Consider the following 19,613-nt stretch of genomic DNA (forward strand, 5'->3'; position numbering starts at 1 on the left):
CAGAATGTTTATGTGAAGACAGGTTTCTTGACTTGACCATCTTCCTTGGAAGTTTTCCCCTTGCGTGACTGCTCCCCAGCCTCGGAGACATGCATCCGTAGTCACCAGGATCCAGTCTTGAATCCCGAACCTGCGTCCCTCTAGGAGGTGAGAACTGTGTAGCCACCACAGGAGCGAAATTCTGGCTTTTGTTGACAGGATTATCCTCTGGTGCATGTGTAGATGCGATCCGGACCACTTGTCCAATAGGTCCCACTGGAATACTCTGGCATGGAATCGGCCGAACTGTAGAGCCTCATAGGCTGCTACCATCTTTCCCAACAAACGTATGCATTGATGAATCGACACCTTTGTTGGTTTTAGAATTTGTTTGAGCATCCTCTGGATTTCCAGAGCCTTTTCTACTGGAAGAAATACCCTCTGTACTTCTGTGTCCAGTATCATTCCCAGAAATTATAATCTTCTCGTCGGTTCCAATTGTGACTTTGGAAAATTTATGATCCAACCGTGCTGTTGAAGCACTGTCAGGGAGAGTGCAATGCTCTGCACCAACTTTTCTCTGGACTTCGCCTTTATCAGGAGATCGTCCAGGTAAGGAATTATATTGACTCCTTGTTTGCGAAGGAGAACCATCATCTCCGCCATCACCTTGGTAAATACCCTCGGTGCCGTGGATAGCCCGAATGGTAATGTTTGAAGTTGGTAATGACAATCCTGCACTGCGAATCTCAGATAAGCTTGATGCGGAGGATAGATAGGAACATGTAAGTAGGCATCCTTTATGGCCACTGACACCATGAATTCCTTCTCCAGACTGGAAATCACTGCCCTTAGAGATTCCATCTTGAATTTGAACTTGTTTAGGTAGAGATTCAGTGTTTTCAGGTTTAGAATCGGTCTGACAGATCCGTCCGGCTTCGGTACTACAAAAAAGCTTGAATAAAACCCTTCTTGTTGTGACAAGGAAACCAGGACAATTACTTGATCCTGGCATAATTTTTGTATCGCTTCTGTTACCTCTTTTTTGTCTGGAACAGAAGCTGGTAAGGCTGATTGGAAAAACCGGCATGGGGGAATGTCTTGAAACTCCAACTTGTACCCCTTGGACACTATTTGTAAGATCCAGGTCCGATTGAACCCAAATCGGACGGAAAGGTTTCAGATGTACCCCCACCTGAGCGGACTCCCGCGAGGGAGCCCCAGCGTCATGCTGAAGATTTTGCAGAAGCAGAGGTTGATTTCTGCTCCTGTGATCCTGGAGACGCTGCAGACTTTTTACCTTTTCCCCTTCCTTTACTTGCAAAGAAAGGGGAACCTTTGCCCTTTTTGTATTTATTGGGCCGAAAGGACTGCATCTGAGAGTGATGTGTCTTTTTTTGCCGGCGCTGGTGCATAAGGCAGAAATGTCGACTTACCTGCGGTAGCCGCAGAAACTAAGGCATCCAGCCCATCCCCAAACAACGCATCGCCCTTGTACAGGAGAGTCTCCATATTTCTTTTGGAGTCTGCATTCCATTGGCGAATCCACAACGCCCTACTTGCTGAAATCGCCATGGTAGCGGCTCTTGATCCCAAGAGACCAATATCTTTCAGGTCTTCCAGCATGTAAGCTGCAGCGTCCTTGATATGACCTAATGTTAGGAGGATCTTGTCTTTATCTATCGTGTCAATGTCTGTTGACAAGTTTTCTGACCACTTTTCTATAGCACTACTCACCCACGCACAGGCAATGGTAGGTCTGAGTAATGTCCCATTGGTCACAAATAGATTTCAACGTTGTCTCTAACTTGCGGTCTGCCGGCTTCTTTAATGAAGCCGTCCCAGGCGCAGGCAGAAACACCTTTTTTGTTAACCTTGACAGGGCACTGTCTAAAATGGGGGGTGACTCCCACCTTTTCCTATCCTCTGCAGGAAAGGGGTAAGCTGCCTGAATTCTTTTGGGAATCTGGAATTTCTTTTCAGGGTTTGCCCAGACTCCTTCAAAGAGTCTGTTCAGTTCATAAGATGGAGGGAAAGTTACATCAGGTTTCTTTTCTTTATTAAAGTAAGCCTTCTCCTGTGGTAAAGGAGGGGGCTCTGTAACCTCTAACACCTCCCTGATAGCAACAATCATGTATTGAATGCTTTTTGCCAATTTTGGCTAAATTTCCCTGGAATCACTAGTGTCGACATAGGAATCAGAGTCCGTGTCGGTATCGTTCTGTACTACTTGTGCAAATGAAATTTTTTGTGAACCAGAGGGGTCCCCTGTGGATGAAAAGGCAGGATTATTAAAAATCACGTCTTCCACGGATTTTCTCCAGTTTTCGGCATGAGACTCAGATTTATCTAATTTCTTACTAATATGATTCACACTATTACGTAATTCTTTCACCCACTCAGGCTCGTGCTGCGACGGCAGCGCCACCACATAACATCCTTGTCTCCCTAAAATGGCTTCCTCAGGGGAAGAGCTCCCTGCCTCAGACATGTCACAAACGTGCAAAATCACAACACAGACACTCCGGGGGGCTACTGGAGACAGACCCACAGTAAAATCTGTCAGAGGAACACAGAAAGGAATTGCCAGTTCACAGCTCAGTGCCAAACTAAAAATCCCTGTGTATCGTGTTTTATACACACAGACCTTTCAAGAGCTTATATATTGCCAATAATAGGTTTGAGCACCTAAATATTAGACCCCCCCCCCCATTTTTGCACCCTGATACTTGTTCAGACATGGAGAGGAGGATCAGCGTGTCTTCCCATGCTTCTGCTGGGAGGAAATGGCGCCGAAAAGTGTGCTGGCTGCCTGCCTAAGAAAACCCGCCCCCTGTAATGGTGCGCTTCCCCTCAGGCTTTACATACAATATTTATACTGGCGGGGGTGTAGGAAAATAAAAAATAAATAAAGTATGCTACCTTTTGCCAGTGAGAGTAGAATTCATGCTGCTCAGGGCGCCCCACCCCGCGCCCTGCTGGGCTCTGTGTAAATGGAGAACATGCTCGCGCAGCGTTCCCACACGCTGCGCGGTCCCTTATGCCGTCACGATGACCAGAGGTCCCTCTCTACAGATCTACGGTAACACTACTCACCAGTCTTCTGGCTCTGTTAGGGGGGTGACGGCGTGCTGTGGGAGTGAGCATCTAGGCACAGCTAGTGTTCAGTACCCTTCAGGAGCTAATGGTGCCAGCAGAAGCAGAGCCATGAAACTACATAGGAAGTTGGTTCCTACTTCTCCCCCTAAGTCCCACGAAGCAGGGAGGCTGTTGCCAGCAGTCTCCCTGTAAAATAAAAAACCTAAGTAAGTCTTTTAGCAGAACTCTGTAGAGCTCCACTACAGTGCGACCAGTCTTCCTAGGCACATTTTCTAAACTGAGGTCTGGAGGAGGGGCATAGAGGGAGGAGCCAGTTCACACTCTGAAAAAGTCTTAAAGTGCCCATGGCTACTGCGGAACAGTCTATACCCCCATGGTACTGAAGTGGACCCCAGCATCCTCTAGGACGTATGAGAAAAAATTGTACTTCGCCCCCAGACAGAAACCTCTTGAGGAGAAATCTCAGATGAAAGGAGTTTCAGTCCATCAGCAAAAATGTCACCCACAAGTACAAGATCATGAAACATTGCTCAGTTCCATTCTGCTAGGAAATGATTTTCAGGAGGGCTGAAGGAAAACCCACAAAGGAGATACTGACAAGGGGAGCATGGATTCCCAAGGCCTAGTGCAATAGGGTCCCCTTGTCCATAGGGGGTGTAGTATGTTATGCCGGTGGTCGGGCTACCGGCGGCCAGCATACCGGCGCCGGAATCCCAATCGCCGGCATACAGACAGATGGGTGAGCGCAAATGAGCCCCTTGTGGGCGCGCCACGCTATCTATTCTCCCTCCAGGGGTGTCGTGGACCCTCAAGAGGGAGAAAAGCTGTCGGTATGCCAGGGGTCGGGATTCCGGCGCCGGTATGCTGGTCGTCGGGAGCTTGGCCACCGGAAAACTGAAGACCACCCATCCATAGGACATGTCCCCGATTACGGTCTTGCATTTAGTCACATCAGCTGTGGTACCACTTACACTATTATTAAACCCCAAAGAGTCTATCTCCAGTAGCAATCTTGCAAATCTTTTTACAGCAGAGTTATTCCTCAGAGCAGCAAGACACTCATATATCAAACTCCATGGGGATGACCAAGGAAATGTATTAGACACTAGAAATGCAACCAGTTACCCCTAAATACAATGCACGCTCCCACATTGGAATAAACATATTAAGTGCTGGGAGGAAAAAAAAAAAAAAGTCTGTCCAGGATGTCATTGCCAGTCACATAAAAAAAACCCTGCCCAACTCCATGGGCACTTCAATTAATGAGATTCAATTTTCAGAAGCTCACTATTAAGTGTCAAGCTCCTACACCCACTCTACAATACCAAGCTAGCAGTGTTCCCCAGATAGGGTAATGAAGAAGCTCTAGTGACCTCTTTATAAATTGTGCAGGAATGAAAAAAGCAGTAGTCTTTGATAAATGTATTCTTGTCATATAAAAGTACCAACGTTTCAGGGTCCGTAAACCCTTTTATCAAAGACTCCAAGTGCAGTTGAGAATTAAAAATGAGACCAAACTAATCTGGTAATGAGTACTACCGCAAAAACAACAACACTGTCTTATTCAGCCAGTAAAGGAGTAATGAATACAGCTGGGTGGAAAAAGATAGCTGAAAGATGCTCACTATACTACAAACTGCAGCAGGTTCGGGTGGATGGGAGAAGTCTAAGGGGTCTATTTATTAAGCTTTGAATGGAGATAAAGTGGACAGAGGTAAAGTATCAGCCAATCAGCTCCTAACTGCCATGTTACAGGCTGCGTTTGAAAAATGACAGTTAGGAGCTGATTGGCCGGTACTTTATTTCCATCCACTTTATCTCCATCTAAGGGTTAGTAAATAGACCCCAGTATGTTGTTTAACTAGTGCACCAAAACATGTGTTAAAAGTAAAGTTGCCATTTGTTTCTTCAGTCTTTTATGTATAAACAGATTGTAGAACTCCCCATATATAGTATTTCCATCAACACTACACGTACCCATTTCTTAATCACCAATATAATCATGCATTCCTATGAAAATCTGTAAAGGGAAATTTGTCATTTCATATTCAGCTCCCTCCCAATTGTGCATGCTTCTGACAGGGGCAATGTACATTGTTTGTTTTTATTGAAAAAGTGTAACACTGCTATTATCTGGTGTCTTTTTTTTAAATTAAGATCACATGGAAATTGCTAGGTGTGAAAAAATCGCATTAGTGTAACGGATGAACTCGAGGTACCTTTGCTTTTTCCATATACCAATAATGGTGTGTTTAAAAAGCTGAATTAAAGCGCAGATTGAGCAAAATACACGGATGAGGAATGGTGGTACCCATTTCAGCAACTCTTGGCCTTTTAAAAATTGAAGCCAGGAGCATGCAATAGCGTAGACAGGGTAAAACAAAGGTCGTGCAGTAAGTTTTTATATCTACAAGAAGTCATTTTTGTAGTGATAATATATTAACAGATAAAATAAACACATCGTACACATTCTTCAAGTCGAAAAGACATTATATTAAATCAAGGAATTTATTGATTTCTCATGGATGACTGAGGAGGGAAAGTGAAGGCTGGTAGCACCCCCTGCATCCTACAAAATGCAGCTTCAGCTCCTCAGTGTCAGGTCCCACATGTACACACAAAGTGCCCATTCCCTCCCTCATTGAACAGGCGTAACTCTGCTTTCAACGATTTCATGTTCTGTGCAAGTTAACAGGTTGCTGTATTCTTACTGCAACACTTCCAATAACGTTACACCCATAACAGTGACCTATGAGAGTAATGCACATCAGAGCTGGGTGAATAGTGGAGAACCCCAAGTGGGATAGGGACCTTGTCACCCAGATCCTGAAGTGCCTTATTGCACTGTAAGACTTCTTAATGTCCTAGAACCTGTCCTGTGCTAGTGTGGTACAAGGCCCCTTCCAGCAATATAGAGTTAATAATATTAAATTAAAAAAAAAAAAAAAAAAAAGGCAAAACCTCATTCATTTGTCCTTTCTGATCCAGCGTGAATCCTGCCGCGGAGGATCCTTGGACTTGGGGCTGGAAAGAGTCATGGAGTCCTGAAAATTGGGAGGGGGAAAAAAAAAACAAAAATAAAATCCCCCAAAAAACAGGCTACTGGTGAGAAGGCGGTAACTTAGTCTCTACATAGGGGGGGTTTGGCCCTGCTTCTCCGTGAGTTGTTCTTGGCTCCCACTAGGGGAAGGGTCCTATCAGGGTCTGTCTAAGTCATCATCACTGGAGGAAGAATTTGCTGGCATCATGGGGTCATCAAGCAGAGAGAAGTGTTGTTGTGGGGGCTCATATCCCTGCAATTCATCACCAAATGTAGGTCCTTGAATTCTACTTGCAGACGCTGCATGCAGAGGGTGGAAACGTGGTAATCCAATCCCACCAAGTCCTGTTTGGTGCAGTATTCCTCCTCCTGCTGCCCCATACACAGCCCGCAGAGGATTTGTACTGGGCTCCGGTCTAGGGTCCCGGGATAAGGTGTGACAAGTGTCCCCAGCTCCGTGTAACGTAGATGGCATTATTATCTTGGAGGGAGGACGTTTCTTTCTTTTCTTCGCTGATGTGGGGAGGTGTTGATTATCAAATGTGTTCTCTTGTAGAGAAGACTGAAAAGAGAGAGGAAATACAATGTTAGATGAGCGTTTGAAAAACAAACATTCGGCATTCTGTTTTAAAGCTCAGAAACATCCCCAAAAATAAATAAAAATAGGATAATATTCTATATATAACCACCTAAGGCCTAAAACATCATAATATAAACAAACCTAAGACGTCAAACATTCGGAGGCTGATTGATGACGTTTTTACCCACTGAATTTAACAACATACAGGAATTTTCACTAACTAGTATTACAGTTTTATATACTGAAAGCAAAAATGTAGACAATAGTCAGCTTTGAGAAGCCACCATTTAGTTAATAAGCCCCCAGGCTTCCTAAATTAAACAAAGTTAACTCAACCAATCATACTGTGTTGTTCATATCATTTATCTCACCTTTTTCCCATTGTGATGATGAGAAGTCGGCACAGCACCCGCAACTCCAAGTGCCACCGCAGATGATCTTGATTTCTTACTCCGGTGTTTCTTGCGCTTCCTACGGTCCTCCATATACTGTGTACAAAAAGGAAGAGATAAACATGTGCCTTTGCAACGACTCTTGTTGCTGGTTTAGACCAATCCTACCCAAAAGCGTTCTAAGAAGAGAGTAGTGCAATACATTATTAGTAAGCACAGGTGAAAAATTTAAAATGAAAAATTTAAATGATCATCTCTTGTTCACGTTTCCTGCCAAGTTCTACTTCATAAGTATAGTCAGCATTTTATCCCTTTCTGAAAATACTGCCATGTAATATTCAAGGTAAACTACAGCAACCAAAGAACAAGAAACAAAATAGTTCAATTATTTATAGCTGTCATGTCAACATCACTTCATGCCCGGGGATATATTATACCTATCAGGCAAAATAAAACAAAATTTGTATGTCTTAGTTATCAGGAAAATACTGCTAGCCACATGCTCAAACATAAAAAAATTGTGTATGTTTCCATTTTGGAAAGAGTTCATGATGTTCTGTTTCTTTAGCAGATCAACCCAAATGAAAAATAAGAGTTATGGTATACTTTTCATATTTAACTTTGAGGTCCAAAGGATCCACAGGGAATACCTTGGGGTATAGGTGGATGGGGAGGACCGGGCACCAAACAATTAAAGCTTTTCAGCTCCCAGGATGCACTGGTCCCTCCTCCCCTATACCCTACCCACAGCAAAGGCTAGCCAGTTTTGTGAACCAAGGAAGGAGAAGGATAGGAGAGAAGGAAGACTGGTACACACAAGATAAACACTCACACAACAGAGAAGGGAACCAGTGACCACGAGAAGAACCCCATAGAAGCCAGGTGCGTCAGGGTGGGCGCCCTGTGGTTCCTATGGACCTCAAAGAAAAAGAGTTAACTATGGTGAGTCTACCACAACTCTACCAAAGGCATAAATCCTAAGAACTGTGCGAACAGAAGACCACGTGGCCGCCTAGCACAGATGTTAAACACAAAGAACCCACAGAGTGAGTAGAATGGGCAGAGACTCCGGCACAGGGAGATCAGCCTGCGCATGTATGCCTGTGAGATAGTCATGCGAAGCCATCTAGCCAGAGTCTGTCTGTTAGTTGGCCAGCCCCTCTTGTGGAAACCATAGAGGACAAAGAGGGAATCCATTTCCTGATGAAGCTGGTATGACACATGTAAATCCGAAGAGCACAGACCACATAAAAGGAGGCTTCCCCCACTGAGAGGTCCGGGGAATGTAAGGCCGGAATTACAATATCCTTGTTAAGGTGGAATTTAGATACCACCTAGGGAAGGCAACCGGCCCAGCCCTGTGCGGATGAAAGATCAGAAAGGAGGGGCGACAGGAGAGCGTCCCTAATTCCGACACCCTACGGACAAAGGCAACGGCCAGAAGAAACAGTGTTTTCGCAGTCAGCCACTTGAAGTCCACCAAGGCCAAAGGTTCAAGCGGAGCCACTGGAGGGACAAAGGTAGGTTGAATGCGATGAACTCCCTGGAAGAAGTTTCGAAAATCAGGCAGCAGAGCAATTCTTCGATAGAACCAGACTGACAGAGCAGAGACATGCACTTCCAGGGATGCCAGGCGGAGTTTGAGATCCAATCCAGCTTGGAGAAAGGCAAGTACCCTGGAAACCAGAAAACCCAGAGGGTCATAGCTTCTTGCAGCACACCACTGGAAGTAAGCATGCCAAACTTGGTAATACATATGGGCTGAGGCAGGCTTGCACGCCCTGAGCATCATTTGAATCATAGAGTTGGTGAAACCTTTGGATCTTTGGAGGGATGACTCAAGAGCCGCGCAGTCAAAGACAGACGAACTAGGTGTGGGTGCAGAAAGGGACCCCGAGACAAGAGGTCTGAAACAGGGAAATGGGAGTGTCTACGGAGAGACTCTGGAGATCAGTGAACCAATGGTGCCTGGGCCTGGCCAGCGCTATCAACCAAACTGTGCCTCCATGTTTGAATTTGCGCAGAACCCTGGAAGGAGGGAAACCGGAGGGAAGAGGTACGCCAGATGAAAGGTCCACCTCCCTGCCAGAACGTCCACAAAGGCTGCTTTGGGGTCTCTTGTCCTAGAACCTGTACACAGGAACTTTGTGGTAGTGTCATGATGACATGAGGTCCACGTCCAGTGGGCCCTATTTGTCCACCAGGATCTGGAAGACTTCTTAGGTTTAGGCACCAAGGGGGGAGGTTAGGGTTAGGATGCGGGAAGGGAGGGTTAGGGAACAGGGGTTAGCAAAGTAAACTCACCTCTGTCTGGATTACAAACTTCGGGATGCCAGCGTTGGTATTTTGACAGTTGGCATCCCGTCCGGCGGTCATCCATACCGAACCCCATCTGAGAATGTGCGCCACTTTCTGCATCGCCAACAAACTGCGAGTGCCCCCCTGGTTATTGAGGTAGGCCACCACAACCTGAGCCAGAGTAAGAGCTCTGTACAGCTCGAAGTTCTAGCATGTTGATTGACAAGAAACTCTTAGTGGGAGTCCAATGGCCTCGATAAGAGTGTTGGCCGGATACTGCACCCCACCCACAGAGGCTGGCATCTGTGGAAAGAAGCACACATTCCAGAATCCAACAGGTGCGACCCTTGTCCAAGTGGGAGGTCTGTAGCCATCACGAGAGACAGGTGAAATTTTGGAGAGAGGACCATCATCTGGGACCTGATCAGATGATGTTGTCCATTCCACATGGAGAGTATCAGATGTTGAAGGGACCTGGAGTAGAACTGGGCGTATTCCACCATGTCAAAAAGAGGAGACCATGGACCCCAGGACCTGCACGGCTGAGTAAATGGCGACTGTGCAGTAACTTGTGTACTCTCGTCTGCAGTGTGGAAATTTTGTCTGCTGGTAGGAAAATCCTTTGTACCTGATAATTCAGGAAAGCTCCCAGATGCAACATCCGTTGGGAAGGAGTCAGGAAGGACTTTTTCCAGTTGATGACCCAGCTGTGTGTTTGCATGAAGGCAGTGATCATCTGAAGATGCGGGGAAGGACCTCTAAAGAATGTGCCAGAATCAGCAGGTCATCTAGGTATGGGAGTATTCTGAACCCCTCACGACAAAGCTGGGCGGCCATAACAGCCATGATTTTGATAGAGACCTGAGGAACTGTAGAAAGGCCAAAAGGGCAGTGCCCAAAATTAAATGTTGCTGGAGGACAGAAAACCAGAGAGACCATTGATGAGAGGGCGCTATGGGCACATGCAGGTAAGCATCTTGACCGTCCAAAGACACCACAAAAGTACCAAGGCTCCATTGCTAGGACAATAGAGCAGAGGGTTTCCATACGAAACCTGGGCACTCTGATAAATCTGTTCAGTGACTTGAGATTGAGAATAGGTTGTTGAGACCCATTGGGTTTCTGCACCAAGAAAAGGGTAGAGTAAAAACCCATCCCTTGATGTGCCAAAGGGACAGGGATTGCCACCTCTGAGTGCAACAGAGACTAAATGGCCTTCTGGAGGACCAAGGCTTTGATCGGGTCAGTTGGAGGGCATGTACAAGATAACTGATGGGGGGGAGGGGAGGGAAGACACGCCTCAGGAATGTGAGATCGTACCAGTGAGACACCACTTCTTGCACACAGGGGTCTGTGGTGGTATGACTAAAGGAACTGGAGAAGTCAGTCTCCTACCCAGGGATCCCCGCTCCATCAGGAAAGGGTTTGAAGTCAGACTTAGTGGCTAGACATCTGGTAGCCCAGGCCTGTTTAGCACAGAATAAAGAGACCAAAAAGTCCAGACGACTGATCTACTAATACTCGTTTTTATTCCTTTGCTGCTGTTGACATAAGGGATAGTAAGCCCTCAGAAAGAACAACAAGAAAAGACAGAACAGTCACAGCGCACTGGAATAAGATATATTTTAAATTAAATTGAAACAGACACTAATCGGTGTACACCATAAAAACACACATAAAATTACATTGCCTATTAAGAAATATAGTAAAACTGCCACAGTATCAATTAATGTCACATTTTAAAAACATGGCATTGTAGCAAGTACAGTATATTAGATAGCAATCACACTCTGTTTGAAAAGAAAAAAAATAAGATTTTAAACCTACCTGTAAATCTTTTTCTCCTAGTCAGTAGAGGATGCTGGGGACTCCGTAAGGACCATGGGGAATAGACGGGCTTCGCGGGAGACATGGGCACTAAAAAGAACTTTAGATATTGGTGCGCACTGGCTCCTCCCTCTATGCACCTCCTCCAGACCTCAGTTAGAGAAACTGTGCCCAGAGGAGACGGACAGTACGAGGAAAGGATTTTTGTTAATCTAAGGGCAAGATTCATACCAGCCCACACCATCCACACCGTATAACCTGGAATATATGAACCAGTTAACAGTATGAAACAAAACAGCATCAGCCAGAGACTGATCAAAACTGTAACATAACCCTTATGTAAGCAAAAACTATATACAAGTCTTGCAGATGTAGTCCGCACTGGGACGGGCGCCCAGCATCCTCTACGGACTAGGAGAAAAAGATTTACCCGTAGGTTTAAAATCTTATTTTCTCTTACGTCCTAGAGGATGCTGGGGACTCCGTAAGGACCATGGGGATTATACCAAAGCTCCAAAACGGGCGGGAGAGTGCGGATGACTCTGCAGCACCGATTGAGCAAACATGAGGTCCTCATCAGCCAGGGTATCAAACTTGTAGAACTTTGCAAAGGTGTTTGAACGCGACCAAGTAGCAGCTCTGCACAGCTGTAATGCCGAGACCCCTCGGGCAGCCGCCCAAGAAGAGCCCACCTTCCTAGTGGAATGGGCCTTACAGAATCTGGTAACGGCAATCCAGCCGTAGAATGAGCCTGCTGAATCGTGTTACAGATCCAGCGAGCAATAGTCTGCTTCGAAGCAGGAGCGCCAACCTTGTCGGCTGCATACAGGACAAACGGTGCCTCTGTTTTCCTAACCCGAGCCGTTCTGGCCACATAAATTTTCAATGCCCTGACCACATCAAGGGACTCGGGATCCTCCAAGTCCAACGTAGCCACAGGCACCACAATAGGTTGGTTCATATGAAAAGATGAAACCACCTTGGGCAAAAATTGAGGACGAGTCCGCAACTCCGCTCTACCCACATGGAAAATCAGATACGGGCTTTTGTGAGATAAAGCCGCCAACTCGGACACTCGTCTTGCCGATGCCAAGGCCAACAACATGACCACTTTCCAAGTGAGATAATTTAATTCCACCGTTTTAAGTGGTTTAAACCAGTGAGACTTAAGGAACCGCAACACCACGTTAAGGTCCCAGGGCGCCCCTGGAGGTACAAAAGGAGGCTGTATATGCAGCACTCCCTTCAAAGTCTGTACTTCTGGGAGAGAAGCCAATTCCTTCTGAAAGAAAATGGATAGGGCAGAAATCTGAACCTTAATGGAGACTAATTTTAGGCCCAAATTCACTCCAGTCTGTAGGAAGTGAAGGAAACGGCCCAGATGGAATTCTTCCGGAGGAGCATTCCTGGACTCACACCAAGATACATACTTCCGCCATATACGGTGATAATGTTTTGCTGTCACGTCCTTCCTAGCCTTTATCAGAGTAGGAATGACCTCATTCGGAATGCCCTTTTCCGCTAGGATCCGGCGTTCAACCGCCATGCTGTCAAACGCAGCCGCGGTAAGTCTTGGAATAGACAGGGCCCCTGTTGTAACAGGTCCTCTCTGAGAGGAAGAGGCCACGGATCTTCTGTGAGCATTTCCTGCAGATCCGGATACCAGGCCCTTCGCGGCCAATCTGGAACGATGAGAATTGTCTGTACTCCTCTTCGTCTTATGATTCTCAATATCTTGGAGATGAGAGGAAGAGGAGGAAACACATAGACCGACTGGAACACCCACGGTGTCACCAGGGCGTCTACTGCCACCGCCTGAGGGTCCCTTGACCTGGCGCAATACCTCGGTAGTTTCTTGTTGATGCGTGACGCCATCATGTCTATCTGAGGCAGTCCCCACTGACTTGCAATCTCTGCGAAGACTTCCTGATGAAGTCCCCACTCTCCTGGATGTAGATCGTGTCTGCTGAGGAAGTCTGCTTCCCAGTTGTCCACTCCCGGAATGAAGACCTCTGTCAGAGCGCTTACATGATTTTCCGCCCAGAGAAGAATCCTGGTGGATTCTGCCATTGCCACTCTGCTCTTTGTTCCGCCTTGGTGGTTTACATGAGCCACTGCGGTGATGTTGTCTGACTGAATCAGAACCGGTAGGTCGCAAAGAAAATTCTCTGCTTGACGAAGGCCGTTGTATATGGCCCTCAACTCCAGTACGTTGATGTGAAGACCAGCCTCCTGGCTTGACCATAGACCTTGGAAGTTTCTTCCCTATGTGACTGCTCCCCAACCTCGGAGGCTCGCGTCCGTGGTTACCAGAACCCAGTCCTGAATGCCGAACCTGCGACCCTCTAGAAGGTGAGCACTCTGCAGCCACCACAGGAGAGATACCCTTGCCCTGGGGGACAGGGTGATCATCTGATTAATCTGTAGATGTGACCCAGACCACTTGTCCAGAAGGTCCCATTGAAAAGTCCTCGCATGGAACCTACCGAATGGAATGGCCTCGTAAGACGCCACCATCTTTCCCAGAACTCGAGTGCAATGATGCACCGACACCCTTTTTGGCTTCAATAGGTCCCTGATCAAATTCATGAGTTCTTGGGCCTTTTCCATCAGAAGATAAACCCTTTTCTGGTCTGTATCCAGAATCATGCCTAAGAAAGGCAAACGAGTCGTTGGAACCAACCGTGACTTCGGGATATTGAGAATCCAGCCGTGCTGTTGCAACACCTTCAGGGAAAGTGATACTCTGTTCAGCAACTGCTCTCTTGATCTCGCTTTTATTAGGGGATCGTCCAAGTACGGGATAATTGTGACACCCTGCTTGCGCAGGAGCACCATCATTTCCGCCATTACCTTGGTGAAAATCCTCGGGGCCATGGAAAGCCCAAACGGCAACGTCTGAAAATAAGAATTTACTCACCGGTAATTCTATTTCTCGTAACCCGTAGTGGATGCTGGGTACTCCGTAAGGACCATGGGGGTATAGACGGGCTCCGCAGGAGACTGGGCACTCTTAAAAGAAAGATTAGGTACTATATCTGGTGTGCACTGGCTCCTCCCTCTATGCCCCTCCTCCAGACCTCAGTTAGGGAAACTGTGCCCGGAAGAGCTGACATTACTAGGAAAGGATTTGGAATCCAGGGTAAGACTCATACCAGCCACACCAATCACACCGTACAACTCGTGATAACTATACCCAGTTAACAGTATGAACAATAACGGAGCCTCTCTCAACAGATGGCTCATACAATAACCCTTTAGTTAAGCAATAACTATATACATGTATTGCAGAGAGTCCGCACTTGGGACGGGCTCCCAGCATCCACTACGGACTACGAGAAATAGAATTACCGGTGAGTAAATTCTTATTTTCTCCGACGTCCTAGTGGATGCTGGGTACTCCGTAAGGACCATGGGGATTATACCAAAGCTCCCAAACGGGCGGGAGAGTGCGGATGACTCTGCAGCACCGAATGAGCAAACTCAAGGTCCTCCTCAGCCAGGGTATCAAACTTGTAGAATTTTGCCAACGTGTTTGATCCCGACCAGGTAGCAGCTCGGCAAAGTTGTAAAGCAGAGACCCCTCGGGCAGCCGCCCAAGAAGAGCCCACCTTCCTCGTGGAATGGGCTTTTACTAATTTAGGATGCGGCAGTCCAGCCGCAGAATGTGCAAGCTGAATCGTGCTACAGATCCAGCGAGCAATAGTCTGCTTTGAAGCAGGAGCACCCAGCTTGTTGGGTGCATGCAGGATAAATAGCGAGTCAGTTTTTCTGACTCTAGCCGTCCTGGAAACAAAGTTTCAGGGCCCGGACTACGTCCAGCAACTTGGAATCCTCCAAGTCTCTAGTAGCCGCAGGCACCACAATAGGTTGGTTCAAATGAAACGATGATACCACCTTAGGGAGAAATTGGGGACGAGTCCTCCATTCTGCCCTTTCCATATGGAAGATCAGATATGGGCTTTTACATGACAAAGCCGCCAATTCTGACACACGCCTAGTCCAAGCTAAGGCCAAAAGCATGACCACTTTCCACGTGAGATATTTTAGCTCCACGGTCTTAAGTGGCTCAAACCAGTGGGATTTTAGGAATCCAACACACGTTAAGATCCCAAGGTGCCACTGGAGGCACAAAAGGGGCTGAATATGCAGCACCCCTGTAACAACGTCCGAACTTCAGGCAGTGAAGCCAGTTCTTTTTGAGAGAAAAAGGGATAGGGCCGAAATCTTGGCCTTTATGGATCCTAGTTTTAGGCCCATAGTCACTCCTGACTGTAGGAAGTGCAGGAATCGACCCCCCTGGAATTCCTCTGTAGGGCCTTCCCGACCACACACCAAGCAACCTATTTTCGCCATATACAGTGAAAAAGTCTTGCTGTCACATCTTTCCTAGCCTTTATCAGCGTAGGAATAACTGCATCCGGAATGCCCTTTTCCGCTAGCATCCGGCGTTCAACCGCCATGCAGTCCAACGCAGCCGTGGTAAGTCTTGGATCAGACATGGTCCCTGTTGCAACATGTCCTGACTGAGAGGCAGAGGCCATGGGTCCTCTGAGAGCATTTCTTGCAGTTCCGGGTACCGAGTCCTTCTTGGCCAATCCGGAGCAAAGAATATTGTTCACACTCCTCCGTTTATTACAATTCTCAGCCCTTGGGTCTGAGAGGAAGAGGAGGGAATATATAGACCGACTGGAACACCCACTGTGTTACTAGTGCGACCACAGCTATCGCCTGAGAGTCCCTTGACCCAGCGTAAAACCTTTTTTATCTTTTTATGGAGGTGGGACGCCATGTAGTCCACCTGAGGCAGTTTCCATCAATTTGCAAAACTGCGTGAAGACTTCCTGATGAAGTCACCACTTTCCCGGGTGGAGGCCGTGTCCACTCCCGGAATGAACACTGCTGACAGTGCGCTTACTTGATTCTCCGCCCAGCGAAGAATTCTGGTGGCTTCTACCCTCGCCACCCTGCTCCTTGTGCCGCCCTGGCGGTTTACATGAGCCCCTGCGGTCAGAACCGGTTGGTCGCGAAGCAGGAACTCCGCTTGACTTAGGGCGTTGTATATGGCCCTTAGTTCCAAGATATTGATGTGAAGGCAAGTCTGTTGGCTTGACCACAAACCTTAAAATTTTCTTACCTGTGTAACTGCCCCCCACCCTCGGAGGCTTGCATCCGTGGTCACCAGGACCCAGTCCTGAATGCCGAATCTGCGGCCCTCGAGAAGGTGAGCACTCCGCAGCCACCACAGGAGAGACACCCTGGCCCTGGGGGATAGGGTGATTAACCGATGCATCTGAAGATGTGATCCGGACCACTTGTCCAGTAAGTTCCATTGTCCTTGCATGGAACCAGCCGAAGGGGATGGCCTCGTATGATGCCATCATCCTTCCCAGGACTCGAGTGCAGTGATGCACTGACACCTGTTTTGGTTTCAATGGATTCCTGACCAGTGTCATGAGCTCCTGAGCTCTCTCTATCGGGAGATAAACCCTCTTCTGGTCTGTGTCTAGGATCATGCCTAGGCGAGGCAGATGAGCTGTAGGAACCAACTGCGACTTCGGAATATATAGAATCCAGTCGTGTTGCCGTTTCACTTCCAGAGAAGGTGATATGCTGTCCAGCAACTGCTCTCTTGATCTCGCTTTTATGAGGAGATCATCCAAGTATGTGATAATAGTGACACCTTGCTTCCGCAGGAGCACCATCATATCCGCCATTACCTTGGTGAAATTGGTAATGACAATTCCGTACCGCAATTCTGAGGTACGCCTGATGAGGTGGATAAATGGGGACACGAAGGTATGCATCCCTTATGTCCCGATTCATTTCAGGCTTGCAATGACCGCTCTTAGCGATTCCATCTTGAACCTGAACCTTTTCAGGTATATGTTCAGGAATTTTAATACAATATGGGTCTAACCGAACCGTCTGGTTTCGGGATTATAACATGGTCGAATAATAACACCCTCTTGTTGAAGGAGGGGACCCTTGACCACCACCTGTTGAAGATACAATTTACGAATTGCAGTTAACACTGGCTCCCTCTCTTGGGGGGAAGCCCGCCGGGTCCTCGGTGAGGGGGCATCTTCTCACAGTCCAGCCTGTATCCCTGCGATACAATTTCTATTGCCCAGGGATCTAACAGGGAGTGAACCCACTTGTGGCTGAACTTACGAAGGCGTGTCCCCACCGGGCCTAGCTCCGCCTGTGGAGCCCCAGCGACATGCGGTGGATTTTTGTAGAGGCCGGGGAGGACTTCTGTTCCTGGGGACTAGCTGTGTTGTACAGCTTCTTTCCTCTGCCCCCGGCTCTGACAAGAAAGGACGCACCTCAGACTTTGTTTCTTTATTCGAAAAGCTGCATTTAATAATGTCGTGCTTTCCTAGGCTGTGCAGGAATATAAGGCAAAATATCAGAATTACCAGCTATAGCTGTGGAGACCAGGCCCGAGAACCTTTCTCCACACAATCCTCAGCCTTCCATATGCCTCTTAAGTCGGCATCATCTGTCCAATGTATATTCTACAGGACACGTCAAGCAGAAATCGACATAGCTTTTGTCTCTAGGACCCAGTATACTCATGTCCCTTTGGGCATGCTTTATAATTATATATCTGTCACTTAAGACAGCATCTTAAAATATTTATATGCATACTAGGGTCTCCATCTCTGCTGATAAGGTACCTGTCCACGCTGCCACAGCGCTATAAACCCATGCCGACACAATCGCCAGTCTGGGTAGTATACTAGAATGTGCACACTATCTGCAGGATCCCTGAGAATAGCTAGTGCAAACCGGACACCCAAGGGGAAGATTCTCAACACATCCTGGCCCTAGTGGGGAAAGGATACAGGCTGAGAATTCTCTTGTGGGAAGCTGCCGTCTCTTGTCTGGAGATTCCCGCTCTTTTTCCTCATGAGAGGAGGGAAATTTACCTCAGCATTCTTCCCCTTAACATGTGTACTCTCGTGTAGGGGACAGACGAGTCATCAGTGATATGCAAATCATATTTTATTTCAATAATCATATATTGAATATCTTTTAGCCCTCTTGGCTGTAACTTTGCATTATCGTAGTCGACAGTGGAGTTAAACTCCGTGTCGATACTTTGTTATTTTGGATAGTGAACATAGAGAGACTCTGAAGGACTCTGTGACATAGGGACAGACCAGGGTAGATTTCCTTTCTGTTCCCTAACCTTTTGTGCAATAATTTTACCTCAGCACTTACACATATCCAAACAGGTGTCGGCGTTGTCTACGGAGACACCCTCCCACACACATATCCGCTCTATCACCTCCTTAGAGGAGCCTTTTACCTCAGACATGTCGACACACGCGTACCGACACACCACACACATAAGGGATGCTCTATTTGAAGACAGTTCCCCCACCAGGCCCTTTGGAGAGACAGAGAGTATGCCAGCACACACCACAGTGCTATATAATACAGGGATGTACACTATACTGAGTGATTTTTCCCCTATAGCAGCTTATATACACAGTTTTGCGCCTAAATTTATGTGCCCCCCCTCTCTTTTTTACCCTTTGTGTACCAGGATACTGCAGGGGAGAGCCTGGGGAGCTTCCTTCCAGCTGAGCTGTGAAGAGAAAATGGCGCCGGTGTGCTGAGGAAGAAGGTCCGGCCCCCTCAGCGGCGGGCTTCTGTCCTTTTATGTACTTTAATGGCGGGGGTTAATGCACATATACAGTTTATCAGACTGTATTATGTGCTTTTCGCCAAGTACGGTAATCTAATTTCTGCCCAGGGCGCGCCCCCCCCCCCCCCCCCCAGCGCCCTGCACCCATCAGTGACCGGAGTGTGTGGTGTGCTAAGGGAGCAATGGCGCACAGCTGCAGTGCTGTGCGCTACCTTAATGAAGACCGGAGTCTTCAGCCGCCAATTTTCAACTTCTCTTCGTTCTTCTGGCTCTGCAAGGGGGACTGCGGCGCGGCTACGGGACCGGACGATCGAGGACTGGGCCTGTGTTCGATCCCTCTGGAGCTAATGGTGTCCAGTAGCCTTAGAAGCCCAAGCTAGCTGCAAGCAGGTAGGTTCGCTTCTCTTCCCTCAGTCCCACGTAGCAGTGAGTCTGTTGCCAGCAGATCTCACTGAAAATAAAAAACCTAACAAATACTTTCTTTTCTAGGAAGCTCAGGAGAGCCCCTAGGGTGCATCCAGCTCTGGCCGGGCACAGATACTAACTGAGGTCTGGAGGAGGGGCATAGAGGGAGGAGCCAGTGCACACCAGATATAGTACCTAATCTTTCTTTTAAGAGTGCCCAGTCTCCTGCGGAGCCCGTCTATACCCCCATGGTCCTTACGGAGTACCCAGCATCCACTAGGACGTCAGAGAAAGGTTGAAAATCACTGCTGTACAGTGTCCTGAGGGGATAAT

At 47.4% G+C, this 19,613-nt stretch overlaps 1 protein-coding gene across 5 annotated transcripts in view; it reads right to left on the bottom strand.

Annotated features, from left to right (window-relative positions):
• Positions 1-5,547: 5,547 nt before the first annotated feature.
• The window catches only part of CHD8 (chromodomain helicase DNA binding protein 8), a 371,271-nt gene continuing 357,205 nt past the window's right edge, over positions 5,548-19,613 (bottom strand). For all 5 annotated transcript variants that reach the window (XM_063913512.1, XM_063913515.1, XM_063913511.1 and 2 more), the window contains exons 37-38: positions 7,070-7,186; positions 5,548-6,680 (exon numbers count right to left, since the gene is read on the bottom strand). In XM_063913512.1, coding sequence (XP_063769582.1) covers positions 6,276-6,680; positions 7,070-7,186 — 522 coding nt within the window. In that variant the 3' untranslated portion in view covers positions 5,548-6,275. The remainder of the gene's footprint in view (positions 6,681-7,069; positions 7,187-19,613) is intronic.

Source organism: Pseudophryne corroboree, chromosome 1, assembly GCF_028390025.1.
Source record: "Pseudophryne corroboree isolate aPseCor3 chromosome 1, aPseCor3.hap2, whole genome shotgun sequence".
In the NCBI taxonomy this organism is placed as follows: domain Eukaryota; kingdom Metazoa; phylum Chordata; class Amphibia; order Anura; family Myobatrachidae; genus Pseudophryne; species Pseudophryne corroboree.